Raw genomic sequence first — 14,948 nt, 5'->3', positions numbered from 1 at the left:
ACACTTACAAACACTTGTCAACAGTCTTTTCCTATTTCAAAATAATATGCTCTAAATCCAACTCCCTCTGGTGCGTTCTGAATCACAGCTTCATCAATCAGTCACTTTCACTCATCTTCAGCTTCTCTCTCTCTCTAGTCTCTTTTCATACTAAAGGTATGCACATTTCTCATAAATTAAAAAAACATTCCTCTCTTCAAGGTAACCAACCCTTCTCTTCTAACTTCTTTCTTTTTCCAAGCCTTAACTTTTGAAAGCATTGTTTCTACTTCCTCATTCATTCAAATATTTACTAAGTACCAATGTGCCAAGCACCCATGGTCACAGTGGCAAATAAGGCAGAATAGCCGACTCAGTTCCCTAATCCTCCTCCATATGGTTTCCACATTCTACATCCACACACCCATGCTGCTGAACTTGTTTCCAGTAACATCACCAATTAGCTTTTAATTACCAAATTAAATGACCCCCCTCAGACTACATTTCACTTCCCTCTCTACAATATTACATGTTTCCCTCGCAATTCCTTGAAATGTGCTCAACTTAGTGATACACTTAGCCTCTAGCCTCCGTGGCTGATTGTTCTCAGCCTCCAGTGGTAAGCAATTAGTCTCTCCTTATGCCCATCCAATGAATGCTAGTGATTCCTAGATTTCAATCCATTGTCATCTCTTTTTATCCTGCCTGCTCTTCATGGGTGACTTCACCCAAACCCAAGGCTTCCAGTTCCACCTATATGCTGACTACTCCCAATCTAGTTCATATCTTTCACCTGAGGTCCAACAGTCCACTAGACACTTGTACCCTAATGTCTCATAGATATCTTAAATTAAATATGCTCAAGAAGAATTCACTCAACAAGAATAACTCACTCAACAAGAATAAAATATTTAGGGAAAATCCTAAAACTGTTCAAATAAATTTAGTAAAGTTGCAGTATAAAAAATTAATATACAAAAATCTGTTGCATTTTTATGTACTAATAAAGAGGAGAAATTACAAAAACAGTATTTACAATTGCATCAAAAAGAATACCTATGAATGAACTTAACCAAGGTGGTAAAAGATCTGTACACTGAAAACTACTCAACATTAATAAAAGCAATTAAAGAAAAATCAAACAAATGGAAAGACATTCCATGCTCATGGACTGGAAAAATTAATATTGTTAAATGTATGACCCAAAGAAATCTACAGTTTAATGTAATCTCTATCAAAATTCCAATGGCTTTTTTCACAGAAATAGAACTAACAATCCTAAAATTTGTATGGAATCACAAAAGACCCCAAAGACAAAACCATCTTGAACTTTGTAACTAAGTATGGTGATAGATGGTCACTAGCCTTATTGTAGTGATCATTTCCCAGTGTATACAAATACTGAATCATTATGTTGTATATCTGCTGAAACTAATATAAAAAGTTACATGCCAATTATACCTCAATTGAAAATAAATGAATAGCGGTCCCCCCTCCCCACTAAAAAAAAAAAGCAACCTTGAGAAAGAAGAATGAAGCTGTAAGTATACTCCCTTATTTCACACTATATTTTAAAGCTACAGCATTCCAAAAAGTACAGCATTGGCATAAAAACAGAAACAAAGATCAATGGAACAGAGACCATAGAAATAAACTCATATGTACATATGGTCAATTAATTTACCATAAAGGAGCCAAGAATATACAATGGGGAAAGGATAATAAATGTGTTAGAAAAGCTAGACATCTACATGCAAAAGAATGAAACTAGAACAAGAAATAACACTAGACACAGAAATTTACTCACAATGGATTAAAGACTTGAAACCACAAAATTCCTAGAAGAAAACATAGGTGGTAATCTCCTTGACATCAGTCCTAGCAATGATATTTTGAATTTGACTCCAAAAGCAAAGGCAAAAAAATCAAAAATAAATGAGACTACATCAAACTAAAAAGGTTCTGCACAGCAAAGGAAACCATCAAAATGAAAAGGCAACCTAGTGAATCCAAGAAAATGTTTGCAAATTGTATATCTCATAAGGAATTAAAATGCAAAATATATAGCAAACTCATACAAGTCAACAATAAAACGAAAATCTGATTAAAAATGGACAGACTCTGAATAGACATTATTCCATAGTCAACAGGTGCATGAAGAGATGCTTAACTTCACTAATCATCAGGGAAATGCAAATCAAAACCTCAATGAGAATATCACCTAACACCTGCTAGAATGGCTATTTTCAAAAAGACAAGAAATAACAAGTGTTGGCAAGGATGTGGAGAAAAGGGAACCTTTGTGCTCTGTTGGTGGGAATTTAAATCGGTATAGTCACTATGGAAAACAGTAAGAAGGTTCTTAAAGATATTAAAAATAGAACTACCTTATGATCCAGCAATTCCACTTCTGGGTATTTATCCAAAGAAAATGAAACACTAACTTGAAAAGATATCTGTACCGCCATATTCACTGCAGCATTATTTACCACAGCCAAGACATGGGAACAACCTGAGTGTTCACCAATAAACGAACAGATAAAGAATACGTGGCATATATATACACAATGGAATATTATTCAGCCATAAAAGAGAGTGAAATCTTACCATTTGTGACAACACTGATAGACCTCAAGGACCTTTTGCTAAGTGACATAAGTCAGACAGAGGAAACAAATACTGTATGATTTCCCTTACATGTAGAATCTAATCTTTTTTTTTTTTTTTTTTAAAGGCAAGCTCACAGATATAGAGAACAGACTGATGGTTGCTAGAGGTGGGGATAGGGAGGGGGCCAAATGAGTAAAGGGGGTCAAAAGGTAAAAACTTCCAGTTATGAAATAAATAAGTCATGGGAATATAATGTACAGCATGGTGACTATAGTTATAATATCGTACTGCATATTTGAAAGTCGCTAAGAGATTAAATCTTAAAAGTTTTCATCATATAAAATTTTGTAACTCTGTATGGTGATGGTTGTTAACAAGACTTATGGTGATCATTGTGCATTGTATACAAATATCAAATCATTCTGTTGTACACTTGAAACTAATATGTGTCAATTACACCTCATTATTAAAAAATTTAAAAATAAAAAATAAGTCCACCAAAAATTTTTTTAAAACATTGAGGAAAAAAAATCACATAACTAAATAAACGGAGATACACTCCATGTTCGTAGATTGGAAGACTCATTATTGTTAAGAAAGCCGTTCTTCCCAGATTGATCTATAGGTTCAATACAATCCCTATCAAAATCCAAGCTTGCTTTTTTTATTTTGTGTAGAAACTGAGAGAAAATGATCTTAAAATTCATACAGAAATGCAAAGGACCTAAAATGGCCAAATTGATTTTGAAAAGAACAAAGTTGGAAGACTTACATTTCCCAATTTTAAAACCTACTACAAAGTTACAATAATCAGGTGGAATTAATTGTCCTAAGAAACAAAATTGAGAGTCCAGAAATAAACTCTTAAATTTATGGCCATTGGTTTCTGCAAAGATGCCAAAGCCAATTCAGCGGGGGAAAAGACAGTCTTTTCAAAAAATAGTTCTGAGACCATTTAATATCAGTATGTAAAAAAAATAAACTTAAGACTCTTACATCACATGAACACAAAAACTAACTCAAAATGGATCATTAAAACAAGGATCATACATCTAGATTAAGAGTTATTAACTGTTGGCAAGGATGAGGAGAAATTGCAACTTTCATACATTGCTGGTTGGAAGGTAATATGGTACAGCCATTTCGGAAAACAGTTTGGCAGTTTCTCAGAAAGTTAAACATAAACTTATTATATAATCCAGAAATTCTAGTCTTAGCTATATACCCGAGAAATGGAAACATATGTCCATAAAAAAGGCTTGTATATGCAACTTTATAGCAGCATTATTCACAACAGCCAAAAACTGGAAGCAATCCAAATGTCCATCAACTGGTGAATGGATAAACAAAATGTAGTGTACTCATACAATGGAATATTAATTCAGCAATTAAAAAGAACAATCTACTAATATATGCCAGAACATGAATGAACCTCAAAAATTTAATACTAAGTGAAAAGAGCCAGACACAAAAAGCCTACATCTTATGTGATTGCATTTGTATGAAATGTCTAGAAAAGGCAAATTTGTAAAGACAGAAACTGATTACCGATTGTCTGGCGCTGGGGATGCAAGTAGGTATCGAATACAAACAGGCAGAAAGGAACTGCTATGGGAAACGAAAATGTTCTAAAAGTGGACTGTGGCAATGGTAACTATAAATTTGCTAAAAATCACTGAATTGTACACTTATACATAGATCAATCTTGTGGTATATAAATCAAACTGCAATAAAACTTTTTTTAAAAAGTATTTCTCAATTTAGCCAATACCAAAAAGTCATGCAATTTTGTGGATTTTTGGGAACTTGCCTGCAATCACAAATAAACTGACACTTTTACTCACTTCCCCCACCCCTCCCCCAAAAAACAGGAGAATTTGATACCATTCCCTCCCAAATCTCCTTTACCTGTATTACATGCTCTGTGAATAAAAAAACTATCCTAGCCAGAAATATGGAAGTCATTCTAGACTGCTCACAACAGTCAGGAAATCCTTTTTATTCCACTTAGGTTTCTTGAATCTGTGTCTTTTTCTCCATTCTACCATTGCCTTAATTTGAATATTCTAAATAGTTTCCCAATCTCTCTTACTTTAGACCTGCTCTTTCCAATCTATCTTCTGTGTGATTCTAGAAAACCTGCTCTAAATTGCAAATGTAACCCTGCCACCCTAATTAAAATTCTTTCAGTTCTGCAAATCCTATTCTGTCCCTCAGCCAAGAGTAACCTCTAAGCTCTTTTGACCATGTACCCTGCCATGAGCAAAACCTTTTAACATGTACCCCAAATGTGTAGCTGTATATGTCATATACATACATGAAGTCCTCTAATAGTTTATTAAATAACATACACAAAAATTGAAAATTTAAAATGACGACATAAAAAAGAAACAAACAGAAGTTCCCGTTTTCCTCTCCTCTCCTTATTGTTTTGCATCCTCACATCCCTCTTTGGAGACCACTGGCTCAAAGAGAAAAGTCTGAACTGCTGTGCATGACATAGAAGGCTGTGTATCATTTGTTCCCTGCCTACGTCTCAATTTCATCCCTCACTCCTTCGCCCACACACCATATGCTTTAGCCCTAACAAATTATTTGTAGTTCCCTTATTGAACAAGAAGTTAAAATTCAATTTGAATTCTTGAAATAAAATAAATATCTCTGCATCTTTGCAAATGTTCTTTCCTCTTTTTGGAATGTCCTTATTACCCTTTTAAGCCTAGTGAGCACTCATCATTCAGATCCAGCTCAACTGCTATTGCCTTTCTCCAAAGAGACAATTCCTCTTGCCCTAGTGTGCTTATTTCTATTATAATATTTTTAGGTTATATTGAAACTGCACATTTGCCTTTCTGCCCCATAAAGTTTGCCATAGTTCTTTACATCCTTGAGGACAGAGGACAGTTATATTATTCAACCTGAGTCTCCCTCACCTAAATATTGCCAAATGGTGGCTGAATAGTTTTGCTTTATATGCTAACTCTTGAACTGAACCAACAAACTCTACCAAGTTTACCATCTACCATCATTTCCAAATTTGTAACATGGTAAGTTGTTGCCAAGCCAGTAGTATGCATAATCCGTATGTGAGAGTCACCCAAACAAGTGAGTTTCCTATTGGTCTCAGAATGCTCTAATTCAGATGACCTCTTTAATTTTGTGACTTCTGTTTTTACTTAAATTTAGTCTTCATCATCACTGGGAACTGCTCCACCTCTAAGATGTCAAACTAAAATTCTCTGATTACAAATCCACCTCAAGTATTTATGTATTCTTCACCTTTCTGGTGTATACCACCCCAGTACCTCATATCTTGCTTATTTTACTGGTCTAGTTGGGCCTCCCCATCCGGCCTCAACTCCATGAACTATCATTTTAATCATGCTCTCAACAGCATCCGAGCCAATACATCATTATTGCTATTCACACCCCCAATTCTGTATTAACCGAAGCATGTTTGTTTTGGTTTTTATTTCTACTTCTGAGGCTAGCCCTGCAATTTCAGACTATTTTTCCTAATGCTGATTCTCAAAAAATTATTTCCTCTTTCCATGGCCAACTTTTTCACCATATTTCCAACTACTTTTTCCTTTTCTGAGATCTCAGGGAAAGAGATGTCATTGGGTCCTTTCCAAGAATAACCTATCTGAATATTTCTTTACATCATCTCTAGGATCTTAATGAACTCAGCATCTTCAATTTCACTTTCTCCCCTGAACCTGAACCTGATTCTATCTCAAGATATCTTTTCATTTTTTTCTTTTAATTCATGAAAGAATAGTTAATGTCAATGTTTACTTCTTCTCATACACTTCTGATATGCAATCTGGATTCTCCTTTTACAAATAGCTCTTTCAAGTCACCAATTACCTATTTATTGTTAAATATATCACTGGCAACCACTTTCCCTTTAAACTTTCTTCTCTCTGGCCTTCCTTGTCACTAAATCGTCTTGGTCTTCCTCCTGTTTCTCTGACTTCTCAAGCAGTGCTTTCCAGAGCTAAGCCTTAAATGTGATCACACTCTATCAGGCTGGCCTTGGCTGCCTTTTCCCATATACTCCCGCAATGATCCACTCACCGTGATAGTGATAACTCCTAAATCCTAGCATGTTTTCCACTGTCAGTCACATTTCTGACATGGCTGGGTGATTTTATGTTAAGGAGGAGATTACAAAGAACATTCCCTCATACGATACAACTGGATCTCATGTTGGTCATTTAATTTTTTAAAAAGCAGTTAATACAGGAATCCATTAAAAACACATATACAAACACTTTAATTTAAAATATAACCATACTTAATTCATAAATTCTGAGTATAGGTCCACTGATCTGAAAATTCTTTCATGAGCCACCTGTACTGCAATGAATAAAATTTCCAGTCTATTTTTACAAGCAGAGCAGGAATTTAAGATGTCAATCAATTTGTGTACAGAGCAGGAATTGAAGATGTGAAAACTCTTTCAGGATTTTTATTATTTTTTTCCCCAAATCTTTTCCAGTTCTTAATTATACCTTTTACACCAATTTTAAAGCTATTTACTTATAGTAAGTCTTCCAAAGCACTGAATTTAGTTTTCTTATAGTTCTCCTTAACACTGAAGTTTCATCACTGTATCTGAGAATTAAACTGCATATCACAATAACAAGTATAAATGAGTTCAGAAGCAAACACAACTCACTCTGGGTAAGCTGTCAATGCAATGGTAGAAACAAAAATATTTAGATGTGCCTGCAGACAAGCCACACGCATTCATTCAGCATGCTGTGGCTGTATGTTTTACAGAGAAAATGGAGAATGATGGTTAAACTTAAGGTTAAAGAGCAAGTCTATATATTAACACCATGTTAAGTCAGGAATCTTATGGAGGTAAGAACAATATCCAATACTAGATCTCCTTGCCTCTACTCCTTTCAGTGGCACAGTATTTCTAGACTTAAAATCTTAAGAGTGATTTTAAGATTTATGGAATGACAGTCTTTTTAAAATGAAAGTAGAAAAATTATGAGTAATCCCTAAATAATAGATAAGTCTATTCATGGCCAATTTTTCACATTTTTAAAGGACTATGAAAACCTTAGCGGCATACCTCGGAGATACTGCGGGTTTGCTTCCAGATAACTGCAAGAAAGCAAGTATCGCGATAAAACGAGTCACACACATTTTTTGGTTTCCCAGTGCACATAAAAGTTATGTTCACTATACTGTAGTCTATAAAGTGTGCAACAACATTATATATAAGGAAATAATGCACATATCTTATTTTAAAAAATACTTTATTGATAAAAAATGTTAACCATCATTTGAGCCTTCAATGAGTGGTACTTTTTCCTAATAGAGGATCTTGCCTTGATACTGATTGCTGCTGACTCATCACAGATCACCATAATAAATACAACAATAATGAAAAAGTTGCCACAAACCTCCAATTTGTAAAAAATGCAGGATCTGCAAAGTGCAATAACGTGAAGCACAATAAAACAAAGGATGCCTGTTTACGCTACCCATGCTTACAATAATGGAATTCCTTTCCCGTGGAAAATAATGCAATATTTGAGGAACACAAAAACTTCCTGCTACCAGCATGAAACAAGCAATAAGTAACTAGTTTTGATAATATTGTAGAGATTAGCTATATGTGGCACAAGTGAAAGGTGAACTAAAACATTAACCTCAATGGAATATAGAAGGAAGAATCCAAAACTTAGTGGATGATATTGATCTATATTACTAACTTTGAGGGTTATTTTGTGTTTTTGTCCCCAAAAGTTAGTTATTCACCAGCCTAGAAAAAAAGCTTCCAAATACTAACACAAATTGAATAGAACTGAAGGAAGTAATATCTTTAGTTTTCCCACAGCCTATTATAAAGAAAAAATAAAGGCAAAGACAATGATGTTCAAAAAATAAGAAACTGTTACAATTGGAAGGAATTTTTTTTTCTTCACTAATATCTTGAAAGTCCAGTTAAATTTTTTTACAATATACTACTCATGCTTTTGAAATATTAGTGCAACACTCAAGAGGAAAGAATTTTTAATGAATACTGATACTAAAAAAACTTGCTATGATGCAATAATCAATGTATGGTTTGTTTAAAGTTCAGAACTTTAATTGGCCTGTGGTTTGGATGTACTATTAAATATTGTACATAATTAGGGATGTGTGTATAAACAAGATATATTGGCCTACATTGAATTATTCTACCCAGTAATATGCAACACTACCTAACCTTTTGCAAATTGCTGGCCTCTCCTGTTTCTCTGAATACTGTCATACTAAAAAAAAAAAAAGAATGCCTCCACACTGAGATGCAAGTTGACATTCTGCATAATCAGTGTCCCTGCCTGTCTTTTCGTATTAACTTATTTTTTTTCTTCTCCTAATATTATATAAGATGTTAACTGAGTAAAAGAGAGGGAACTAGAACATTTTATGAGAATTTCAACAAATCTTATTTTAAACCACTGATGAAAAATAATGTACATGAGCCACAGTTCACAAAATAAAAATAATGATCATGAAAATATACCACATGATCATTTAACATTCTCTCGACAAACTGGCCATGAACTTCATCTTTTACTATAACTGCAGTCGGTTAAATAGAAATCTAGCCAAAACAAGTCTGTTCATTTATAGTCATAGTGAGTATAAGCCTTTATACCTTTTATAGTGAAGATTAGTCATTTTTTTCCCCAAACACCCAAAGAGTTCACACAAAGAAACAATTCAGCTGTAAATAATATACTGGAAAATCCTAATCATTCAGTAAATCTAAAGGTCAATATTAGTTTATGTGTGAAATATACTAAGCAGTAATTCAAAGTCTTCTGGTTATTGAAATGAGTCTCTCTGAGAATAGTGATTTCACTACTTAATTGCTAATGAGTATTTGAAAGACAGCAAATTGGAAGGGTCTTCAGATGCTTGGAAAGTCTGTGGTTTTCCCTATTTTTCACTGACCAGTAAGGTCAACATGATCCTTCAGTGCTCTGCCTTCAGAAGTTCCCTAAATTTGAAATACAATACTGCATGAGCTTTTCGTATGTGAAAATACAGCTCCTCAGAGCTCTTAATTTTACAGATGCAAAAACTGAGTCTGGAGAATGTTTAAGAGACTTGGCCAAAGTTTTAAGATAGTGGCAGAGCAGGACTCAGCTTTGAAAACCTCTCAGCAGGTTCAAGGTGACTGTAGGGTCAACTGCAGCAGCATAGCTCTCTATCTTTACCACCATACCCTCTCCATATGGCCTAGACTTTGTATAAGAGAAAACAGAATCTTCTTAAACTACATTTCTGTAGTTTAACAGAACTTAGTTTAGCACTGTGCCATCCAAACATATTACTTATAATGGTCATTAGTAAAAACTCTCACTTGGTACATGTTATAGCTAAAAGAATATCAAAACCAGTTATGATTAAATAAAACAGTATTAAGCAAACTTTTCTCCATGTACACTGATGTAAAGAAAAAAGAATAAGTTCTTTCATCATCATCAAGACAGAACATCTGACATCAATTAACTCTCATCTACTTTAAAGTGAATTAAACACAAGATTACCTTTGAAGGTTTCAAGTTCCTTCCTGTAGAAAAAAAAAATTAAATTGTAAATTTAAAATAATCTATTGCCAAGAGCAACTGCTCTTAGGTTCTAATAAAAATTTATGTGCTTTAAATGCCCAGTGTACTATCTTTAGATGTTCACATATCAATGCTTTACTGAAATTACCAATATAATTAGCCTAAGCTACTATTTTGTTCTTCTATTACCCTATTAATGACTTAAAAAAATTCTACCAAAATTTAAACTATTAAAACGTTGAAACTTTTGTAAGAAAACATAGAGCATTTTAATGCTAGCTATGAACCATCTTGGATATATAAGAATCAGTTTATAAAAGTACTTAATTTTCCCTCCACTGATAAATTTTAAATAATAGAATTCTAAGATCTTGAATTAAATATTATCCAGAATAGGAGTGGTTATTTCCCCTTTTAAATGAAAGAGGAAAACCTATATCAAAAGATTGAGGGCCACAGCTCATCCTGACACTAGAGGGCCAAGCCTCCAGGAACTCCTCTAGTTGGTAATTTTGTTAGTGTCAATTAAGTATGCTGAAATGCAAAGTTTCCTGGGGAAATGAAAGTGAGAGAAAATAGATGAACAACCACAAAACACTGTGACAAAGAAGTCAAAGCAAGTCGTTTTCAGGTTTTTCTCTATAATTTTGTAACTTTTTTTCTCATTGTTAGTACTAATGAAAAGTAATTTTGAAGAGGTAAGTTTACTTCGTAAAGTCTTGTTAACCCATTCAAAATACGAGACATTTATCTTTTATTTTACTAGAAATTGAGATATTTTGAATTCTCAAGTCAATATCTTATACTACTAATTACAATATCCCCCAAGCTCCAAAATAGTTGACTACAATTAACAGCTGGCAGGGAGGACTGGCAAGCCATCTACTGAAAGGTCAAACAGATAATACTCTTGTGACAGTCCAGTGATGGTTCTTAAATCAGGTGGTTATGTTGCTTTTCTTTTTCTAAAAATATCATTCTTCATAATAATGCTCCAGTATCATTAACTAACTTAGTTCATTAACTAAGAAAAAGAATGTTTATTTTAAATCTCATCTTTTCAAAAAAATCATGTAATCGTTTCCCTTTGAGCCAAGAGTCCAACTTCATTATTAAAAAATTAGGTAGAAATTAAACACACCTAACGCCTACTTTATACTCCAATAATGAGATGAAAGCTGAAATACCTAACAGAAGGGTAACATGTATCACAAGAGAATGTCTTGAAAAGATACCTTCATTTTACTTTTTACAGATACCCTCACATTAGCAACCCCCTAAAGCCACTTATGCGTGGAAAAGATGATAGATTACTAAATTCAATATTCTGACGAGTAATTTTTTCTATGACTACAGTTTTTATAGAGCTTCTGCTTTCCTTCTTTTAGAATATGTAGCAGTGAGCAAAATTTCTGAAAAGCACCTCCCATTTAAAAAAGCTAAAACTCAGCATACAGCCATGTCACCCTGAACAAGCCTGATCCCATCTGATCTCAGAAGTAAGCAGGGTTGGGCCTGGTTAGTACTTGGATGGGAGACCACCTAGGAAGACCAGGTGTTGTAGGTGTAAAATAAATAAATAAATAAATAAAGGATTATAAGATGACAAGGTCCTTGCAATATGAGAGGTCAACCAAGGATAGCCTCGCCTAAAAAAAAAAAAAAAAAAAAAAGCCTAAAACTCAGAGCAATAATTTCACAGACACTGTTCTCCCCCAACACCCAAATACCAACAACCATAAAACAAAGAATCCAGTGTATTTTATTAATGTGTAACTGCTCTGTTGAGGAAAACTGCCTTTGATATGGAGTTATCATGCTCGCCTTTCAACCTCCGGCTGCCTCATCAAAATCAGTGGGAAGCTGCTACTAACAAAAGAGGAGATGCCTAGTAGAGGACTCTTCAGAATATCATGACCTACAACTATTAAAAAAATTCCCAAGAAACCTTCCTTCAGACCGTAAATCATTCCTGTACCCTATTCCTAAAAGTGAAGATTGGTTGAAGTAGTGATGGCACAGATAATTAAGGTTTAAAATAAAAATCAGTAGTATGAAATTTTTAAAGAACTGATAAAGTAAAGCAGTAGCACTGAAGGCTTGAAATTTCCTAATTTTTAGGGTAGACTCCACCGTTTGTTAGAGGTAATATACATTTGGAAATACAGAAAACTTATATGAAAAGGGAAGGACAGACATGTTAAGCAGAGGTAACAGTGAACATGAAGGTGTGGAGGCCAAAAAACACAGGATATATTTAAGAAAACAGCAAATATTTCAGAATAGCAGGCTGAATGAAGAAAAGGTAGTGGAAGATAAGGTTTGAAAGGTAGAGGGTTCTGAGTGACAAGCAAAAAGAATTTGGTTTTATTTTTAGCAGGAGAATAACATGAGCAAAGCCGTGATGGACAGATGTACTGAGAAGGGGGAGAACGAAAGCAGGGAGTAATTTGGAAACTGTTAGTTGAGTTTGAAGACAAGCTAATTAGTGTCTGGCAAAAGCAGCATAAGTGGCAATGGCAATAAAATGGAGGAGTTCAATTTGAAAAATGTCACAGAGAAGACTCAATAGTCCTTGGCAACTGATTACATGGGAAGAAGTGGAAGAAGGAGATGACCGCATCAGTCTTGAGGGTTCTAATCTAGATCACTGAAAGGAAGGTGAATTCATTAATAATAGAAAACTTAGGAAGAGGTATAGATTTTGGAAGGCAGTGCATCATGAGTTCACTTTGAGACTTGAAGATATAAACTGGAAGGATGGAAACCTAAGGCTGGTGATGCTGAAAGACAATTTCCATCCCCTATAGCCTACTTAAGGATTTAGTTCCTACAGGTTTCTACTCCCTCACTTCCCATTCAGTCTTGAACCTATTCCAATTTGGCTTTCAGGACTTACCACTACACAATTAACCTCACCAACAATCATCATGTTGCCAAACGCAATGATCACTTCTCACTTTTCATCCAAATCCCTTAGGCAGCATTAGATCAAACTGGCAATTTCTTGAGAAAGTTTCATCTGGTTTTCCCTCTATTTTCTCAATTTCTTTTGTTAGCTTCTCTACCTCTTCCAGATCACTAAATGCTTGAACACTGCAAATTTGGTTCTGGACCCTCTACTTTCCTTAACTTATATTCTCTCAAAAGGCAATTTTATCTTGCAATGTAGCCTTAAATACCACCTACAGGATACAGATTTCCTGATTTATATTTTGTCTTGATCTCTTCTTTGAGCTCCAGATTCATATGCAACTGCCTATTTAATAGCTCTAGTCAAAAGTGGAGGATTCTCAAACATTTGCAAAACAGAGCCTATTCTTTCTTAGGTCCCATCATCGCACTAAATGGTATTAACAAGTTCCTCAAGCTTTGGTTAATCCATCTCCCTCATTCTCCAAATCCAATCCATCAACAAATCCTGTCAATTATATCTCAAAACATATAATTAAATCATCCACTTCTCTCCATCATCTCTGCCATCAACCTTGTATAAATATCCATTTTCTTATAATCAATGTAAGCTTTGTTGAGTTCAAGCATTCATTCGACAAAAATTTAGACACTAGGAATAATGTGAGGAATAGCAGTAGGAATAATGCTAGGTTTGGGATATACATATTCCATCACCTCAAGGGCTTTGGTGAGAAAGAAGTAAAGCCACAGTTAGAAATCAATGTCATAGATTAGTGCTCTTGCACTAATGACTTGCTGAGGATTCTCTAGGAATAAAGAGTAAGGAGCAACTCATACATTTTGGTTTGACAGGAAAGGCTTCCTGGAGGAGCAAAGATTGAACTGAGTTTTGAAGCAAAGTAAAACTGATGATGGTGAAGATAATATGCAACATTTATGGAGAACACAGCAGATATTTTACTCTTAAGCATTATGTCATAATCTCAGTTAACTAAGCGAAAAGCCATAGGTAAGCAGGAGCTTTAAGTCTGGTTACTCTCCAAATTTTATTAGAAATGATACTGACAATAATCCATGTAAAACAGTGTTCAAGTTCACCTTGTACATGAAGACATCCTTGACACTCAACTGGTGATCGCCCTTATCTAAACTACTACAGCATTTATCTATCAGGGTTATAACACCTCATGCAGTGCATTGTAACACAGTAATTACCGTACCGGTGTCATCTCTACAATTGCACTGCAGAGCTTCTGAAGTGCAGAGGTCATGTCTCATCTGCCCTGTTCATACATGTGCACAGAATCAGACCCAAAAGAGAGTCAGCAAATCATGGTTATCAAGTACTATGGCTGCAGAACATCTACTCCTTCAAAGAAGCTCCCTTGATATAACTATAGAGAATTTTATTCTTTATAAAAAAAAACAAAACTTGGCCACATAATATTTTATTTGATAACAATATGTTTGCCACTTGCATTTTCAAAAATCTAGGCCTTATTTTTAATAGTTTAATAGTATTTTCAGGTCAAAGAAGTAGAGAGAATTGAAATGCTTTCTTATAGATTTTACCATATTTTAAAATTTATTCAATTCAGTAAATGCCTTAATAAAATTTAGCATAACAAATCCTGAAACTAAAAGATTCAAGAAATTACACCAGACTCAAAATCTAATAATATTTCCAAAAGGTGAAACAGCAACTTAATTATTTTCTCTACAGGGGTTGAGTGATGAGGGCAGACTGAAAAAAACAAAACAAAACAAAACAAAAAAAAACACAACATCACGGTAATAAATAAATTTATGAAATACTGAAAAAAGTATATTAAATCTGTATGCATAAAAACCAAC

The 14,948-nt window shown here is 34.3% G+C and overlaps 1 protein-coding gene and 1 pseudogene across 3 annotated transcripts in view; one reads left to right on the top strand and one right to left on the bottom strand.

The window, feature by feature from the left end:
• DTNBP1 (dystrobrevin binding protein 1) overlaps window positions 1-14,948 on the bottom strand; it is a 125,412-nt gene that overhangs the window by 56,296 nt on the left and 54,168 nt on the right. The window contains exon 7 of one of the 3 annotated variants that reach the window (XM_016130061.2): window positions 10,158-10,180. The exons of the other annotated variants lie outside the window; for them this stretch is intronic. Coding sequence (XP_015985547.2) covers window positions 10,158-10,180 — 23 coding nt within the window. The remainder of the gene's footprint in view (window positions 1-10,157; window positions 10,181-14,948) is intronic. 3 annotated transcript variants of the gene reach the window in all.
• On the top strand, window positions 11,628-11,745 carry LOC118605574 (annotated as a pseudogene).

Source organism: Rousettus aegyptiacus, unplaced genomic scaffold, assembly GCF_014176215.1.
Source record: "Rousettus aegyptiacus isolate mRouAeg1 unplaced genomic scaffold, mRouAeg1.p scaffold_m13_p_1, whole genome shotgun sequence".
Taxonomy (NCBI): domain Eukaryota; kingdom Metazoa; phylum Chordata; class Mammalia; order Chiroptera; family Pteropodidae; genus Rousettus; species Rousettus aegyptiacus.
The sequence above is the reverse complement of the archived record's forward strand: the minus strand, read 5'-3'. Positions and strand labels throughout refer to the sequence as shown.